The following is a 20,240-nucleotide window of genomic DNA, read 5'->3' on the forward strand; positions in this document are numbered from 1 at the left end:
CAATCAGAGCAGATTTATAAATGTTGAATTCAGTTTTTGTGTGATACATTTTCAGTTTCAGTGTTTCGCTTTAGTAAAATTACCATGAGATCGCTTTCTACTTGTTAGAGATGCTGTTTTCTGCACTTTTTCCCTTTTAAGGCATAAACATTTTATCCCTTGTGGCCCATTTGGGTAGTGCTTTACTACATGTGAACGCTCTTAAGGAGTGGTATTAGATTGATGCACCTCCTTAGCAGATTTGTTTTAGAGGAATTTGCAGCCAGCTATTTTACCCTTTAATCTTTATTTATCTTCTAATATATCTCCTGTTCTTGATTGCATAAGCCACACCAAATCACCGTACCACATTCTCCTACACTATGCCATAACTATGTACCATCCATCTAAATGTAAATAAACTCCACTCTTACAATTTACTCCTGGATTTCAGCCTCTCCTTCTGACTGAGGATAACTATTGTAGCAAAATCCAGCACTGAACTGAATAACAGCATTCTGTACAAGAAGAGTTGTGTAAGATCCAATTAGCACATGTGCAGAGCTACAGAAATCACCTGAAAACCTATGGAGAGAACTAAAGGTCAGAGTTCACAGAAGGGGCCCACAGAACCTTTGAAGTCTGTGTGGAAGGGCCAAAATCACACCAGCTGTATATAGTAACTATTTTTAGAAAATATGCGGACAGAGTGGAACTACAGAGTTTCAGGTAAAAGAGGGAGGAGTTATCAGGGTTTCAATTTTGAGCCATCTTTTAATATAGAAGAGTGCATTTAAAACACCAGTGAACACAATTCTTAGGCTGTAAATGTTAATTTCAAAGTAATGAACAAAATAGAAGTTAAATCACTATACTTACAATATTAAAAGGTCATTATGCAAAAGACAGGTTAAATAAATCAACACAGTAAATAAAGATTCAGTTAAACTCTATAGTGTAGTATGGTGTAATATGGTGTAAGGTAAAGATCGTACAATAATACAGAGAAAATAGAAATCCTCAACAATTAGATGACCTCCTATGAGCAAGCACTTTGACAGCAGTGGGATGGAAAAAAAATCCCTTTTACCAGGAAGAAACCTCCAGCAGCAGCAGGCTCAGGGAGGGGCGGACATCTGTAGCAACTGGTTGGGGTGAGGGGAGGAAGACAGGGCAAAGACACGCAGTGGAAGAGAGCCAGAGATTAATAACTAATGATTAAATGCAGAGAGGTGTAAAAGACGTGTTAAAACAGGTGATTGAAAAAGAAACAGTGCATCATAGAAGCCCCAGCTTCAGGCCTTCACAACTAAGGGAGGATTCAGGGTTACACAATCCAGCCCTAGCTGTATGCTATGCCATATCTTCCTGCACTGAGGGCAGCTGTGGATTCCCTTCCTGTCCTCTTCATCCCAGAAACTTTTAATACAGTTCCTGCAGTAGCTGTGTCCACAGGCTGTAGTCACCGGATCCTTCAGTAGATCCAAACAGATGGAACAAGAGAAGGTTTCTCGGTCGAGCTGAACTTTCTGTGCCATTTCTCCTCTCAGTGTCAGTGACTGTGTGAGTTTCTCTGGGATCCAATGGAAAATATTTGTGATATGTGTACAGACTGGAGCTGCTATGTTTCAAGTAAAAGTGGGAGTTTTGTTAAAGGAGTGGTTTGAAGCATACACTGCATATTTAACCCTTGTTATACAAGAGAGCACCTTTAAAATGCTGGTCAGCACATTATGTACAGTATGAAAATTCTAATGAAATATGAGTGAAATCAGTCACATGTGCTTGTAACAACTGACATTTAATGGCACCAATCACAACAATCGCCCCCACAACAACACCCAAAGCCAAAATACACTGATTACTGTAGCTAAAGAAGATATTTAAAACTTTTAAACAACTTCTGCAACGAATCCAAACACTAAAACTACACCAACACTTGTGACAAAAGAATGTCTTACATGAAGCACCTCCTACAAACAACAGCAGCTCCAGCGATCAGACAAACCAACATCAAGCATCAAGTCAATCTGGCTTCTGCAACTAAAATGACCACTACAACTTACAACAGCATCCAAAACATGGCAACCATCCGCAACTAAGAAGAACATCAAAACAATTAAGCAAAGCAAATCTTTAACCTCACAACTTCTGAGCCAATTAGTGAACCTACAGCACCAATTACAAAGCACATGGCACTCTGCAATCTATTTGTGTAATTTCACCAACACCAGCAATCAAATTCAGATCCTACAACAAAATCCCAGAATTATTCAAGACCTTTTCTGCTAAACACCAGAAACAAATTTCTTTCCATGTTGCACAAACACTTATTCGAACATCTATAAGTAAATATAATTTAAGATTTAAAGCATTTAATCCCAAATAAAGTCAAAGATAGAGTGTTGTGATGCACGCTCAATCGTCCAGCTGTCCATCTGGACGTAGCATTTCATCACTCATCCAAGTGACTTCTTCAGTCTCTGCTGACTCCAGGTTTCCGAACATTACCGTTCATACTTGTATAATGAGACTCAAATCCTGCCTGCAACAAGTGTGTGTTTTGATAACTACCCATATGATGTCGTACTTCAAACTGCCCGCAGCTAAAAAATATCGGGTATCTCTATAGTTAACATCGATATCTCCGTCACTTTTACAACCACCCTGTTTAGCCACTAAAAAAAATCAATACGACTATGTTAAAAGCTTTAAACCGAGACGGACTTACGTTTTGAGCTTTCCTCTCGCTCTTCGGACTTTAAAATTTAAAAACCGGCATTTTCTTCTTTGTTTATTCTTCACAGCAGCTTCAGCGTTTCCGCTCCAAACAAACACCTCGGCTCTGAAGATGTCTCCAGAGCGTTGAAATTACACACTTTCCGCTTCAACAAAACCTCAAACCTCAGAAAAACTAAACTTTATCCCGTTCTCCTGTCTCCCTTTTACGCATGAAGCTTTGTTTGGCGCGGTTTGATGACGTCAGGCGCCTGAATTACATAACGCTCCGCCATTGTCCAATCAAACGCCTCACAGCTTCCTCTGTGTGCTGACGTCTCGTTGTGAAAATCTGTTGTTTAGTTTACTGTGGAAAAACAAAATATCTGCAAACCTGCAGCTCTCAACCATTATAATAATGGTGGCATAACTTTTTAAAAATTACATTTAGTTATCTAATAATACACTAATACTAAATACTCTTATACCAAAGCCTGTTTATTTCAACCCACAAATGCATTTTCCTCACAGATGTGGCTCCATTTAAGGTTTCACAGAGGTGTACACAATGGTGTGAGGTTCATTGCCAAGAAGCACTGTTACAAAAAATAAATGACCAAACACAAATGTCCTGATTTTATAATATATATGAGACTGATATCAGGACCAGAGCAGATGGACTAGACGCCAAGCAACTTTGATGGGGTGAAATTAGACTGAGCTCACTTTATTTCATTACAAAAAATGAAGAAAAACAGAGAGGAAGATTAATGCTTCCACCTTTACAGCCTGCACAACAAATTCAAGCATAAAGAACCTGTCTGAAACCACAACATGAACCTGTAATAACTGTACATGCAAAGTACACTCACTGCAAATTTGTTTTGCATGTCTCAAGTGAGAATTGGGATAACACATTTTTTTGTTTAGTTTTTTAACATACAGATTTAAATATTTGCTCCACGTCTGACAATGTTCATGTAAAGTTTCCTTCAGATTGGCCCACCATAATTGGTTGATTTGAGATTTACCTATTATATACATATATACAAAGATGAAGGGTAAGGACCTTGTGTAATACAGCTAGCACCCCCATAGCAAATTGTAACATGTATATGGTAGGAAGCGAGGGCTGGGAGACTCTGTGATACAACTTGTACCACTAATCTTAACCTGATTTACAAAGAGGACCTTTCAAGTTAGCATATTTAAGAATATTCTATATTACAGCCTGCAAATCTAAATCTACACTGATGTTCTTCATTCTTGTATGTGACTGCATCTCCCCTCTCTCTCCACTCCACCTCCCAGTAACAACGTCCAGTCAGAATCTCTCCACACAGAACCTGCCAACATAAAGCAGCGGAGGACGGTGATTTCATTATTACTGTGTATGTGAAAGATTAGCTGCCAAACAGAACAACTTACAACAAATGAAAGCTAGTCAGCATAGTGACAAAATCACCGAACATCTGTGAGCTCTACAGGTGACCACGTGTGGCTCGTTGGTCTAGGGGTATGATTCTCGCTTTGGGTGCGAGAGGTCCCGGGTTCAAATCCCGGACGAGCCCGAATTGCTTTCGGATGCTTTATTTATGTCATAGTTATGGATGAAAATGTCTAATTTCAACTGAGGAATCCTTTAACATTTATATCATATTTAAGTTAAGCTTTTGCAAAGTTAACTTGTATAACTCAAACATTAATTAATTAACATAAATGATGTACTCAAAAAAACTCATTCAGTCATTAATTGACTAATAAGACATTCATTGGTGTGTCAGAAAGAAGATAAAGAGGTCATGATACAAATAAGTGATGCCATTTTAAAACACACTTTAACTATACAACAAAAGTTCAAACTGTTCTGATAATGCGAGGACGTTGCTGTGACTTATACAGTGTCTGCTTATTTTTATCTCTTCTCTAAAAAGCATCAGTAATATTAGCTTAAACCCCTTGAAATTATTAGCTAACTTTAACCTTCTGATCCACTAGTCTGCTGGTATATCGCGAGTCGCCAGCTGAGAAGCTGATGAACTTTATTATTTTTATTTTTTTAACGATTTTTGTTCCTATTCTGATCTAATTGGGCTTCAGTGTTTCGGTACAGCTGCAGATCCAGGTGACAGCAAATCAAAATGATGTCACCTGTGAGTGTCCAGCTATTGTTATACACCGATATGGATCAGTTCATGTTGTTTTTTTCCCCCACTGTAACATTTAACAAGGACTGAGAGAGGAGGACAGAGAGGGAGAGAGCAAAGAGAAACAGGTAAGAGTGGACATGTGGTCAAATTCACCTCAAATGATAAAGCTGTAGATTCTGTTAACCCACATTCAGTGATGATGATTTGACATAACTAAGCCGTGTGTTGTCCTGTTAACAATCACAAATCCCAAACTGCTCTTGTAATAATTATTATGAGATTATATTTTTGTCATTTACCAGCAAATACAATTCTAGTTTAGTGAGGAGGATGAAGAGAGAGAGGTTGTACAAGAACAGGAAGAACGAGGAGAAGATAGTGAAGTTAGCTGGAAAACTACAATTATTATTCACAAAGTAATTTTTCATGTTGGCCTCTTGTACAGGTTGGTGGAGTGGCAGGGTGATGCTACTTTAAGTGTTTGACGACTTGACGGATATAACGAGACCCAAGGGAAGCGAAACTCAATACATTCACGTAGGACACAGGCCTTCAAAGTAAAACAGGAAATGTAACATAGATGCAGACTTGACTAGGGGAGACAGAGCAACTAAGAAACACAGAACAATAACAAGGAGACACAGAGGGCGGCTACTAAAAAATACTGAAGAGAATACAAGAAAGCCGAACTAAGACACTAGACTACTGGGGCAACAAAGAGAACTAAGATCGTAATACAAAAACTCAGAGACACAAGGAACTCAAAACACTGGGTCACCGACCCAGGACCGTGACACCGCCCGCCTCTGTCATCTTATCCTTTTTGACACAACGTGAGAAGGGTTGACTACATTTGCAAACAGTATTGTAAATAACCCTAAATACTTTTATTTAGTTCCTTGCACTTCATTTTGGCACTTATCGCTGTTTCCTATCACCAGCTTTGTGTTTGAGTTTAGAAGCTTTTATTTTGCAGGGACGATTTCCCGTGAAACACTGTCGGCGTAGTTTTAGCATCAGTCCCTTGGAGATTTCTTTTGTCATTAGCAGCCCCCTTGATAGAGGCACATGGTAGTTTCATGACGTAGATAAGGACATGTTTATATGTTTTGTGTGACAGAGGCTACATTTGTTAAATTTTATGTTGAATCCTATTTTATGATGTAAGGTTTATGATTGTTAAGAGTGTAGATTTTTAACTTACACGCTGTTTCTGTGTATAAATCCCCAGCTCCTATGGTGAGGTTAATGGTTTACTGCCATTAAGCCTTCAAAACCTAATGAGTAAAGTGTCATCCTTCATTCGGTGGTTCGCTACAAGTATATTCCATATTAACTACGCCCCCTGCCCCCCGGAAGCTGATCAGCTTCCGTTAGTTTGCTCCGTTTCGAGTGGTGATGGTAAATTTGATTCTTTTTACTGAATCGGATTTTAATGAGTCACTCACCAAAGTGAATCGGATATTTTGAGTCATTTGATTCACTGAGTCAGTTGACCAGAGAGTGCAAAAAATTTACATTTTCACTGAAACTTAACTTGTTTCTCTTTTCATGTATATCCTACTGCTAAGATGAATGATAAAAAAAACAACTATTTTATAGAGCAAAAAAGAGCTAAAAAATTTCTAAAATTAAGCAATTTCCTATCAAAACTGCTTAATAAACATTTATTTTGTTTATTTTTATTTTATTAGTATTTTCCTTAAATGTGTTAAATATATATTTTCTCAACTAAATGTCCACTGAGCTGTGAGCCAGGGGGCGGTAATGCGCCTTAACATTGGTTGCCAACCAAGCAGAAGAAGAAGCTGTGAGCCAGGAGGGAGGGGGTGATGAGTGAGTGATTCGTTCACATGATTCAGCACAGGAAGGAAGGGGGTGAGTAGCTTAAATGTGCTGTTAGCATGTTAGCAGAGCGATGCTACTGTGAACCGAGGAGCTATTTTCTTGATGTGAGCTTCTACTCAGGGTTTTTTTCTTCCAGTTCAGAGCAGAAATTTTTTGTTACGATACTGGATGTTGTGTTTTTCTCCACAATTTTAATTATAAGCTAGATACATTGCTGCTAATAGCAACAGGGATGAGTCAGTGAGTCAGTGGGGCTTGTGAATCATGATTCATGAGTCAGTAAAGTGATTCTGGAGTATTGAACGATTCGTTCATGATTCGTGCAGCCTGTTGGTAAGTTGTGGAGGAGAAGTCCTCGCTCTTCTTTTTCTTTTGAACCTATAAAATTATAAAAGCATTTTAAAAAAAATAACTGACCTGTTTGTGATGTGTTCCTTGGCGTGTGCTAAAGAGATTGTTGTGCATGTTCACATTGTTTTTTGTTTGTTTTTTTACTGACGTGCAAGTTTAATCTGTTCAAACAAATCGTTGCGAAAGTAACCAGTGCAGCTCTTCAGAGACTTCAGCACTTCTAGCGTACAGGGGACGACAAGTAAGGACAGACATGGTGACAGTTCATATGTACCTAACATGTATGTAAGGTACATATGAACTGTCACCGTTATTAGGAAATCTCCTTGGGAAATCATAACATTTGATCAGAAATAAATAAAGAAGGAAAAAGGTGTTGGGAATGGTTTTCAGGGTGACGTGCAACCCTGTGCTCTCATGTAGTAGTATTATTTTTAAAAGAATAATTTAATGATTGTTTTGTCAAAGTGGTGAAAAAAGTGAGCAAATCCTTAAAAACTGACATTGTCCAAACATTTTAGGACCAAAGTACTAAAATTGAAAGCACTGAAGAAAAATCATACACAACATAGTACTTGTATATTGAATTTTATATCACCCTGATGCTGCATCAGATTTTATTTCCTTAATGCTGAGTGAATTTATAAGAAACGCTGTGATTTTAAAAGTGTGACCTAGAGCCATCTGGTGGACCTTGAATGTACTGCAGATGGGATCTACAAGAAGTCACAAGATAAATTTAAAAATATATTTTAAGTGTTAGTTTAGTTTAAATTGACATTAAATATTACTCTACTACTACTACAACTAATTATAATAATAATATAAAATTAACTAGAATAAAATAAATAAGTTCCATGTTTCCAACCAATATGATTCTTATCTTGATGCATGCTCAATCCAGGTAAGTAAATCGCAAAAAGTTGATTCTGTTCATCTGGACGTGGCGTTTTCAGAGCTACAAAATTCTTGTTAAACACTTTTTTTTGCATAAACAAACAGGTCTTAGGGTCCAGAAGTTCTAATCATTGTCATTTGCATGTCTAGCTTAGTTTGCAATGTAGCGTTGTGGTACCTTGCTCATTCATAATGTTCAATAAAAACTTGATGTTGACCTACTGTTGTTTGTGCTCCCTTGTTTGGATATACAGGTTAAAGATGTGTGAAACCAACATGTGGTCATGTTTCTGAGCTGATGGGCATCATTCACTACAGAAATGCATGTTTAGACCAGAGATCAAACTAGTTTCACCAAAACAAAAGAAACTCACACAGTCACTGACACTGACAGGAAAAATGGCACATAAAACAGTTCAGCTGGACCAAGAAACCTTCTCTTGTTCCATCTGTTTGGATCTACTGAAGGATCCGGTGACTACAGCCTGTGGACACAGCTACTGCAAGAACTCAAGAAATAAAATGTTGCATTTACTCCACCCAGTTATGTCAACCGGTTCCACATAACTGGGTTAGTGAAATATAAAATGTATGATACACTTAATTTGAACAACAAATTTTAAGTACATCTGTCAAGTTTTGGCTAATTAAATGAAAATCACAAGAATGGTGTTGTATTAACTAAATATCATAATGTTGATCTAACTAACATGTTGACTTAAATTGACAACACTAAATAAAATCTACTCAACCAAAACAAGCCCTACCTACTCTATAAAATAAGATGTTGCATTTACTCCACCCAGTTATGTCAACCGGTTCCACACAACTGGGTTAGTGAAATCTAAAATGTATGACGCATTTAATTTGAACAACAAATTTTAAGTACATCTGATAAATTGACTAACCCTAAACGAGCTCTAATGAAACTATAGGATTAAATTACTTACTCTATTTAAAGTAAATTGAATAAATCAAACACAATTTTATTCAGTTAACCCAACTTTAATAACACTTGGTGTAAAATGTGCTGAAGCAAACTTTGAGCTGTTCAAAATTCTAGATCAATGCCTTTTTCCTAAACAAAAATATCTTCACATATATGCAAGTGCATATTAAGTTCAGGAAGACATAATACAGAATGTAAAAATCAAGTTATTAAAACTGGAAAGTGTTGTGATTCCAACATTTTTAACATGACTTAATTTAAACTTGCTTTGGGTACAATGGAAAACTCACAATTCAGTCCTATAAACAACAAGTAGAAATGATTTTTAGTGGCATTTTTGTCCATATTTAAAAAAACTTTCAGTTTTTCAAAACTTAAAATGAAGTCCAAACTTAGGAGCAGTCTTGTTCAATGTAGCTGGATGGTGGTAAAAGTTCAACATGAACAAAGCATGCCAAAAGGTAAGAGGCCTTGCAGAAGTTCTTGCGGAATTCAAACTGAACCGTTTATAAAGTGCAAGGAGATGGGTTTGAGAATCTTGTAACCAGTTCAGTGTCCTCTATAGTTCAGTGCAGGCGGCTTCACTCAAGCAGTTTGTTTTTCAGAACTTGCACCTTCATGGATAGGTTGTTCCCATCCAACTCCATCAGCACCTTCTGAAGAAATTCAAATATGTATTTCATGTGCTTTGGGTACCTCAGATTTAGACTGTAGATTAGTCCAAGCAGGAGGGCACACCCCTTTGCCACATCACTAAGAGCTTTCAGCACAGTGTATCCTTCTATGATGACACCAATGTCCTCAGGTGTATCTGCAGAGTCTGCTCCTTCATGTCTGACAACACAGACTCCTAAAGTCAGCTGCTCCGTTTCTCTTCTTGCACTAAGATCCACATCCTTAAAATGAAAACAAGGTGGGGGGAAAAGCTAATTGCATATAGATACATATGAACAAATGAGCCCACCTTCAATTTACTATCCCAAATTTAAAAAACAAACAAACAAACAAACTGATCTTTCCCCTTTTCTAACTTACCAAGAATTCCTTGAACAGGTCATCTGGCTTTTTATTTAAGTAGACACAGATAGTTTTTAGAACGCATTCCCGTCGAGCATCAATGCTGATATTCTGGTGGGGATAAGAACTCAATGTGAGACAAGATTTTGGTTCTTTTCCACCTCTTCCCAAACCAAAGTCAAAAATATTAACAGATGACTGATTAGCGATGAGTAATTAAACAATGTTTGACAACTCACATTAGTGACATTCAGTGAGGTTAATGATTGGTTAGGCACTGACTCTTCTGAGTCAGATCAACAAATATATGAACACAAAACTAGAAGCTTTTCAATTTTGACAATACATGAAAGCTTTCACTTTTGCTTTAATCAATTCTAGACTGTTCAACAATATAATTATTAATTGTACCCCTAAAAATGTTAAAATGAAATAGAAGATTAGAACTCGGCAATATGGATTCAAAATCCTATCACAATATTTTCTGGTATTTATTACGATAACAAGAGTTACAATAAAAGATAACAGTAACCACAATCACATCTGAGCCACTTTTGTTGCATCTACTGACAGACAGAACTAGCTGACCAACGTAAATTGAAGGGGGGAACACACAAATTGTCACTTTGATAATCAATGGAACTGATACAAGGAGTTAAATGCATTACATATAGCTGTATTACACATAATGCTGCATTTTAATGACACAAGATAAATGCATGTCTTACACTTTAATCACTGATATTAACACTAAACCAGATATCAACACGGGGTAGAATTCCTTCAAACAATGTAGCAACTTATTTGATGCATGTTTCTAAAATACACTATACATATATTTCATTCTTCAAACGGATCGGATCGCTGGCGCTCCTGGTGGTCATTACTGACACCAGGGAGCATGCGCGGTAGATGTTGGGAGTAATTTTAAAGCTGCAGTTCTTAGTAGGCAAGTTGCAGCTTAACATGAATCGTAAAACATTTTGGGAAATTACACCGAAGTGGGCCCAATAATATTTGTTAAATGCCTGACTACTAACACCTGTGAGAGGCATACAAGCTAGAATGCTAAAAAAAAAATTACCAGACATCATTTGTTTTAAAATAAAACATACAGAAGTACTCCCGAAAATGTCGGATGTTTATCATTTAGTACACATTAACCAAATTTGTCATCCTTAAATGGTTGTACTTACCAAATAATCCTCAAATGGCAATGGATTTTATCCATGCTGATTGCATCAACATGATGCAAGTTTCGGTTGAAAATGGCGGTTGTTCAAACTTCCACACTGCACATGTGCAAACTGAGAAGTACGGAGAGCCTGTTAGGACAATCCTCTTCAAATTAAAGTGCTGTTCATTTTAAATGAACTTTTTACATTGGATTTAATGTACTGCATTTTGTTGTATTGAAATATTGTGTTATTAATTAAAATCAAAACAATATCCTTGTGTTTAGAGTTAAAAATCAATTGGTGACATTAATTTTAACATAAAACGTTTACATAATGCTAGCAACATCAGTGTATCATTTCTTAGAGTGTACAAGTCAAACACAACAAGGATTTAAATTCAAGACTGGAATGACAACACAATCAAAACAGGAATCAGAAATCTATCTGAACAATAATCAGAAACTAAAAACACTGTGACAAAAGAAACTGAAATTCAGCAACTCAGTTTAAAACCAGGGATCATGACAAAGTGTCCAATAAGGTGATGTTTTTGTTTCTCTGTTTCACTGCCTCACTCATTATCAGTAATATAATAAAAAATTTATTTTCATTGCTTTTTTCATAAAGCAAATCTCTGTATTGATTTTTATGTCTTACTTATATGTTTATTGATGTTTGAATCCTTGGATAGCTCAGTAGGTAAAGTGGTCGCCCCATGATCGGAAGGTCGGCGGTTCGAATCCACTTAACGGCTACCCTGAGGTACCCCTGAGCAAGGTACCGTCCCTACACACTGCTCCCCGGGCGCCTGCTTAGTGGGCTGCCCACTGCTTCACTGAGTGAATGGGTCAAATGCAGAGAAAAATAAGTAATTTCCCCATGGGGATCAATAAAGTATCCATTATTATTATTTGATAGACTGTTAACTCCATTTTTTGACTTTGAAAAAAAAATTTCAGAAGAAAAATGTCCAAAAATCATTTGAAACACAGCTGATTACAAAACAAAACAAAAAAAATGTAAAAATGAAAAAAGGAGTTGTTTCAAAAGAGAGACTCCAAGAAAAATTGACCCCCCCCCCCCCCCCCCCCCCCACACACACACACACACAAAAACTCTGTTAATTATGCTCTGTACAGAAAAGGGTATAAAACACAGTGTCTACTTTAAAGGGCTCCTATTCCTGGAATCACTCACAACCTGACCACTCCTTCCTCTTCTAAACATAGAAACTACTCTTTGTGCATGCATTTCCTCATTCTCTCCTCTTACGTATATAGATATATATCTAAGGGCTGACAGGCTCCATTCACTGCAGACACACATTAAGTTCAGACCTCAGGCTAGTTTCATTTCTACAAAACAGAAACTGAAACCGTCACTGTTACTGGCACAGAGAAATGGCAGAAAAAGGAGTTCAGCTGGATCGAGAAACCTTTTGTTGTTCGATCTGTTTGGATCTACTGAAGGATCCGGTGACTACAACCTGTGGACACAGCTACTGCAGGAACTGTATTAAATCTCACTTTGATGAAGAGGACAGGAAGGGAATCCACAGCTGCCCTCAGTGCAGGAAGACTTTCACACCGAGGCCTGTCCTAGAAAAAAGCACCATGTTAGCAGCTTTAGTGGAGCAGCTGAAGAAGACTGGACTCCAAGCTGCTCCAGCTGATCTCTGCTATGCTGGACCTGAAGATGTGGCCTGTGATGTCTGCACTGGGAGGAAGCTGAAAGCCATCAAGTCCTGTTTATCTTGTCCAGCCTCTTACTGTGAGAAACACCTCCAACCTCACTGTGATGCAGCTCCATTAAAGAAACACAAGCTGGTGGCCCCCTCCAAGAAGCTCCAGGACAACATCTGCTCTCGTCGTGATGAGGTGATGAAGATTTTCTGTCGTACTGATCAGCAGAGTATCAGTTATCTCTGCACAATGGATGAACATAAAGGCCATGAAACAGTCCCAGCTGCAGCAGAAAGGACTGAGAAGCAGAAGGAGCTCGAGGTGAGACGACTAAACATCCAGCAGAGAATCCAGGAGCGAGAGAAAGATGTGAAGCTGCTTCAACAGGAGGTGGAGGCCATCAATGGCTCTGCTGATAAAGCAGTGGAGGACAGTGAGAAGATGTTCACTGAGCTGATCCGTCTCCTCCAGAAAAGAAGCTCTGATGTGAAGCAGCAGGTCAGATCCCAGCAGGAAACTGAAGTGAGTCGAGTCAAAGAGCTTCAGGAGAAGCTGGAGCAGGAGATCGCTGAGCTGAAGAGGAAAGACGGCGAGCTGGAGCAGCTCTCACACACAGAGGATCACAACCAGTTTCTACACAACTACCCCTCACTGTCAGCACTCAGTGAGTCTACACACTCATCCAGCATCAATATTCGTCCTCTGAGCTACTTTGAGGATGTGACAGCAGCTGTGTCAGAGACCAGAGATAAACTACAGGACATTCTGAGAGAGGAATGGACAAACATCTCACTGACAGTCACTGAAGTGGATGTTTTACTGTCACCAGCAGAGCCAAAGACCAGAGCTGGATTCTTAAAATATTCACAAGAAATCACACTGGATCCAAACACAGCAAACACACATCTGTTATTATCTGAGGGGAACAGAAAAGCTATGTATACCAAAGAAGAACAATCCTATTCTGATCATCCAGACAGATTTACTGGATGGCTTCAGATCCTGAGTAAAGAGAGTCTGACTGGACGTTATTACTGGGAGGTGGAGTGGAGAGGAAAAGGAGTTGAAGTAGCAGTCACATACAAGAATATCCGAAGAGTAGGAAAATCAGACTTGTGTTTTTTTGGATTCAATCAAAAATCGTGGTCACTGAAGTGTTATATCAACAAATATGAATTTTGGTACAACAAAATCCAAACTGTCCTCTCAGGTCCTCGGTCCTCCAGAGTAGGAGTGTACCTGGATCACAGAGCAGGTATTCTGTCTTTCTACAGCGTCTCTGAAACCATGACTCTCCTCCACAGAGTCCAGACCACATTCACTCAGCCGCTCTATGCTGGACTTTGGCTTTGTGAATCTGATGGCGTCTCTGCCGAGTTCATTAAACTTAAATAGACAGAAGTCATTGACAGAAAACTGGATAAATGTGTGTTTTAGTCTACAGTTTTTTTTCTCTGTAATCATTGTTACTGATCTTGCAGTTGCGCTTTTCTTCTTTGCATACCATACCATCACCTGTTAGTTAAACTTTTGTTGTCTAGTTAATGACTGACTTTATTTGGGTGGGACTTCATCTTGTGTTTGTTTAGCCATGTAAGGAAAACAAGGCTCCCATGTTTTATTCCGTCAGTGTATTCTTCCACTGCAAATGGTAAGTAATGTAAAAACACTGCTGCCACTTTTTTGGTTTCTTTGATGATTGATTAGACTTTTTCTTTAGTGCTGATATTACTGTGTTATTTGCAGCTTTAGGTGGTTTTAATCGTTAGCATAAGTTTGGCAGACATTCTTGCTTTCACCAATGTTCAAGAGTAACAGTCGCGAATTAATTGTCAGTATTATTGCTATGGAGAATAAAACATTAGAGCCTGTCTCTGGTTTACCTGATGATATTCTCATGAATGGGGCAGAGTATTAAGTATCACCTTAAAGCACTTGTTGCAGGCTGCTGAGCTTGCATCAGCATAGAGTATGCAACCAGAAGGCCTTCTCGGTCTTCGAAGGAGCCGGCCCACGCAGACCACGAAGGCCGGGTCTTCCAAAATGTGCGGCCTATGAATTGGGACATAGCTTTTGTGTGTGTGAGTTTGCATGTGTAAGAGAGATACTGAGAATTTAAAATATTATCTGTTAATGATGTAGTTGACATGATGTTGCATACTCTATGCTATTAATTTTAAAACTGAAGTGCTGCTAATTGAACAGTATGTGCTGTAATGCATTAATACAATGTACCAGAATAGAACAGAATGGAATAATACAGTGAACAGGAGCAATGAGAAGTATGCAATGTAATGATGAGCACTCCTAAAGATCTGCAGAAAGGTTCACAGAATCATTTTCCCGCTACAATCTGATATGTTTACATCTTTTGCTGTGAAGTACAGCCAGACTCTTGACCGCTTTGCCTTGGGCATTTTTAATCTGTAGCTCTGCTCTAAAAGAACTTACGTACCTGGGCCTGCTTACTACGCTTGCAAAGGTAAACTGATTGGCTAGAATCCAAAGTGTATGACATCTCAGGGAAAAAAAGCACCGAAATAAAGCACTGAAATGTGCGCTGCTTTTCGGTCTGGTTACTACCGTTTATGTCAGAACCGGTGCCATCATGGCACCGGATACCGGTACCCATCCGTACTCTTGACCTACTGATCTCCAAGGGCCTGAGCATTTGAAAGGTTACTGTGTCTGATGTGGGCGTGTCTGATCATTACTGTGTTTTCTTTGAAAGTAAAATTTCAGCCCACACAAATATATCAACAGCAGTGATCACAAAACGGTGTATAACTGAAAACGGTAGTGAGATTTTTAACCAGGTCTTCCCATTAACACCTGACCTGTCCAGAGGGTCAGTCAATGAGCTCGTCAATAGCTTCAATGCTAACATGTTAAATGTAATGGACACTATTGCTCCCATTAAGGTGAAGGTTATCTCTGGAAGGAAAAAGTCTCCATGGAGAAACTCCACACTGGTGAAAAAAGAGAGTGTAGGAAAGCTGAGCGCAGATGGAGAAAAACAAACCTCCAGGTTCACTATGACATCTATAAAGAGAAACTTCACAATTATAATTTACAACTGAGGAGTGCAAGAAGGTCCTACTTCTCTGACATCATCACTAAAAACAGCCATAATGCTCGGGTCTTATTTTCTACAGTTGACAGGCTAACAAACCCTCCTGTGCCAGTCGCAGCTGAACTTCATTCAACCATGGCCTGCAATGACTTTGCCAAATTCTTCACAGACAAAATCAAAAAGATTAGACAAACAATTGGTACATCAACAGCAGATCCAGAATATGTACTGTGTCCACCAAAAAACTGTTTAAACACCATGAAACAGTTTAAACCTATTAACAGCAAAGACCTGGAGGAGATCTTTGGTCAACTGAACTCCTCCTCTTGCTGTTTAGATGTCCTGCCAACTAGTTTTTTCCAAAAAGGTCTCAAAGACTTTGGAATCAGACCTGTTACAGATCTTCAACATTTCTTTAATGTCAGGTGTGTTTTTAGAACAACTAAAAACTGTAATTAAACCTATACTGAAAAAGGACAATCTTGACAAGACACAAATGAACAACTACAGGCCGATCTCAAATCTCCCAAAACAGTTCACACAATACACATCACAGCAAAAGCACCTCCCACCCAAATGGTTCTAAGACAAGGCACTATGAGTGTGTATGTGTAAACATGTGTATGCATGTGAGAATGTGTGTGTGTGTGTGTATGCATGTGAGAATGTGTGTGTGTGTGTGTGTGTGTGAGTGTGTGAGAATGTGTGTCTCTTTGTGTGCGTGACTTCCAACTGTTTCTAACAACATCCTTAGTCATAAAATGGTAATCTCCCCCCACACCCAATATTCATTCAGAACTCTGCTGCTCGAGTCCAAAAAAGTGGACCACATCAGTCCAGCTCTGAGGTCTTTACACTGGCTGCCTGTTCGTCAGAGGATAGACTTTAAAGTTCTGAAATTTCCCCTTGTGGGACTAATAAAGGTATCTTATCTTATAAAGCTCTGAATGGTTTAGGATCAAAATACATCAGTGACCTCCTGACCCAGTATGAACCTTCCAGATCCCTCAGGTCATCTGGATCCGGTTTTTTAATCAGTTCCCAGAGTCAAAACCAGACATGGAGAAGCTGCATTCAGCTTTTATGCTCCATATATCTGGAACAAACTCCCAGAAAGCCTCAGATCAGCTAAAACACTCAGTTTATTTAAATCCAGGTTGAAGACTCACCTGTTCTCAGATGCATTTGAATAAAGGACACATTTGTCAGCTGCATTTGGAGGAGTCTACAGTTTTGGACAGCCTTCGTCACCTGGCTGTGATGTAATCGGCCTACAAATGCATCTTCAGGAAGATGCAGCCCATGGTTTTGGACATCCCCGTTATCTCTTGTTGATACTCATTCAGCACAATCTCCAGCAGGTGGAGGGTTGCGAGTTTAATGTTGATTACTGTTTCCTCTGACAGGTCTGATCCAGTTGGGTCTGCAGTGCAGCCTTGTGGAGTGGGGGAAGGAGTCGGCAGGGTCTGGATTAGCAGACCCTCTGCGAGGTCCCACAGTTGCGCTGCATCCTCTATAGGAATATTAGAAAACACCTTGTTTTTGACACTAAATTGTCAAAAACAAGGCGTTTTCTAATACCCTCGTATGCAGTGTTGTGTCTGTCCCTCTTGATGGCGTCATCAACCTGGCTAAACAGACAGTGCAAACCACTCCAGTTGCTCCCCTGTATAAAAAGGGGAGTCCTTAAACCATGTCGTGCGCTCTTCGAAGTTTTGGAGGGTAAGGATTTAACCTCCTGTTTTCAACCCCTCTGGTAGCTATAAGACTTTCCCTGTCATTACATACACTGAGAAAAATAAACGATCAGCCTAAACCCTGTAAAGCTCGGGGGCTGAGGAGCATATAGCATCTCTACAATACAATAGTGCAAAAGAGCTGGTGGGTGGTGGTGGCGGGGGGTGATAAAAGCACATACATATTACTACTCATGTATGAGTACAAGGTAGGAAGGGGAGGCCGGGAGACTCTGTGATACAACCTATACCACTAATCTTAACCTTACGAAGAGGAACTTTCAAGTTAGAATCTATATTACATCCTGAATTGCCCGTGTGTAGTAAATGATTATTACACCACGGTGTGTTTCACCTCTAGCATTCATTTCAAATCTACACTGATGTTCTTCATTCTCGTATGTGACTGCAACTTTAACCCCTCTCCCTCTCGACTCCACTTCCCAGTAACAACGTCTAGTCAGACTCTCTCTACTTAGAACCTGCCAACATAAAGCAGTGGAGGACGGTGATTTCATTATTACGGTGTATGTGAAAGATTAGCTTTCTGATTTAAAGCCTGTTGGATTTTGTGCTAAATATCACCGTTTCCAACAAATCAAAGACAGTTAGTCAGCATAGTGACAAAGTAACCAAACATCTGCGAGCTCTTTGGGTGTAGGCAGGCCCAGGTTCAAATCCCGGACGAGTCCAGAGTGTTTCCGACACGGCATTTTAATATGTTAGCAACAGCTTACACCATATCTCATTGTTATGAGATAAAAATACCTGATTTAAATTTAACATGGAACGTTTACCTACTTCAACTGTAGGTAAACGTTACATGTCATATGGTGATCTAGGAATCCTTTAACATAGATATTATATTTAAGTTAAATATTTGTAGAATAACTTGTACAACTCAAACATTATTTTTAATAGAAAAGATGTAGTCAAAAACAATCATTCAGTCATTGATTGACTAATAAGACTTTAGTTGTTACGGCAGAAAGAAGATTAGTGACACCAATTTAAAACACACTTTAACTGAAATTTAGCAAAAGTTCAAACTGTTCTGATAGTGCGGGGACGTTGCTGTGACTTATAAAGTGTCTGCTTATTTGTATTTGTTCTCTAAATCATGTATAAAACTAGTAGATGGTGTATTTTAAAACCACTAGAAATGAATAGCTAACTTGAACCTATTGATCCACTAGTCTGCTGGTATATTGCGAGTCGCCAGCTGAGGAGATGATGCAATTTATTATTTTAGTTTGTTAAAGATTTCTCTTCCTATTCTGATGGAATTGGGCTTCAGTGTTTTTTTCCGGTATAGCTGCAGATCAAGGTGACAGCAAGTCAAAATGATGTTACCTGTGAGTGTCCAGCTGCAGACTGGGTTTGAATATTGTTATAAACAGATGTGGATCAGTTCATGTCTTTTATTCACTGTAAGATTTAACAAGGATTGAGAGAGGAGGACAAAGAGGAAGAGGTAAGAGTGGACGTGTGGAAAAATTCATCTCAAATGATAAAGCTGTAGATGCTGTTTTACCACATTCATTGATGATGATTTGACGTAACCGAGCAGTGTATTTTCCTGTTATCAATTATGCATCCCAACCTGCTCTTGTAATAATTATTATGAGATTATATTTCTGTCACTTTCCAGCAAATACAATTCTAGTTTAGTGAGCAGTTCAGTGAGAAAGACGGTTTTTCAAAACAGGAAGAACAAGGGATAAAACAGTGATGTTAGCGGAGCAAAGTGCGCCGACTTTGTTCAACATTACTTGGCAACAGGGAACGTGAGGCAAGTTGCACTGGTGCATTTGTGACAGCTTCACTTGAAATGCCTTCGCCGCATCATACATGCCATGTCCATGAACAGACAGATTTCCTTGCTGAGCTCAAAACCTCTGTTGAGAACTTTTCCCCAACTCAGCCAGCGGACGTCTGTATGATAAGGAATGTCGGCAAACTCTGAATCTATTTCCCACATAAAAGACTGAAATTGACGGTGATTTAAACTTTTAGCTCAGATAAAATGTACAGCCTGCGTCACGGTGATCATTACATGCTCCATTTTTAGGACTTTACCACACAGCGTCTCTTGGTGTGTGACGCAGTGATATGCTGTTAACTCACCGGTACAGTTCTCCTCCTGCATCTTTACTAGATCCTACATCCTGCACAACACCAGCGCTCCATCTGTTGTCCCAGGGGAGTTTCATGTCGGTTACACTTTGACATACGTTTTAAAAAATGTCTTTGCATTTGCAATGCAGACTACTTTGGGCCCAGAAGCAGAATTTGAAACGTCATCACTTAAAGACCGAATAGGCAGAATGCTACAGGTATAGCTCTAAAGAATGTAGCATCATGGACAGTGTAGTCTGTGCTGCATTGAGAATGGACTGCCATACCCGTTATGTGTCTGTGAGCAAGAGGAGGGAGAAAAAGGACGGTGGAAAAGTACGAGTTGTCATCGAGCAAAAATAAGAGCTGGTAGTATGTAAATATAATAACAACCACTGTAGCCAAGAAGAGAGCCTGACGAGCCCAGTTGTAAGTAAGCTATTAAGACTCGACTGTACGCTTTGTTCGTGTTTTCCTCCGAAACAATAAGTTCCGTTGGAGCAGCCTTTCAACGCCTCTCTCTGTCTCTCGCAAGCAAAATTGA

At 39.1% G+C, this 20,240-nt stretch overlaps 2 protein-coding genes and 1 pseudogene across 3 annotated transcripts in view; 2 read left to right on the forward strand and 1 right to left on the reverse strand.

Annotated features, from left to right (window-relative positions):
• LOC309699193 (F-box/WD repeat-containing protein 7-like) overlaps window positions 1-2,960 on the reverse strand; it is a 48,211-nt gene extending 45,251 nt beyond the window's left edge. Inside the window, exon 1 of the mRNA XM_082522103.1 lies at window positions 2,711-2,960. The gene's annotated coding sequence lies outside the window, so the exon portion shown is untranslated. The remainder of the gene's footprint in view (window positions 1-2,710) is intronic.
• LOC309699741 (tripartite motif-containing protein 16-like) overlaps window positions 1-20,240 on the forward strand; it is a 141,222-nt pseudogene that overhangs the window by 50,330 nt on the left and 70,652 nt on the right. The window lies entirely within an intron of this gene.
• On the forward strand, window positions 12,431-14,615 carry LOC309699293 (tripartite motif-containing protein 16-like). The gene has a single exon (XM_082522257.1). It carries the CDS (start codon window positions 12,488-12,490, stop codon window positions 14,162-14,164), a length of 1,677 nt encoding a protein of 558 aa, XP_082378383.1. The 5' UTR covers window positions 12,431-12,487; the 3' UTR covers window positions 14,165-14,615.

The sequence above is a fragment of the Aulonocara stuartgranti genome, assembly GCF_965226115.1.
Source record: "Aulonocara stuartgranti genome assembly, chromosome: 3".
NCBI classification, from domain to species: domain Eukaryota; kingdom Metazoa; phylum Chordata; class Actinopteri; order Cichliformes; family Cichlidae; genus Aulonocara; species Aulonocara stuartgranti.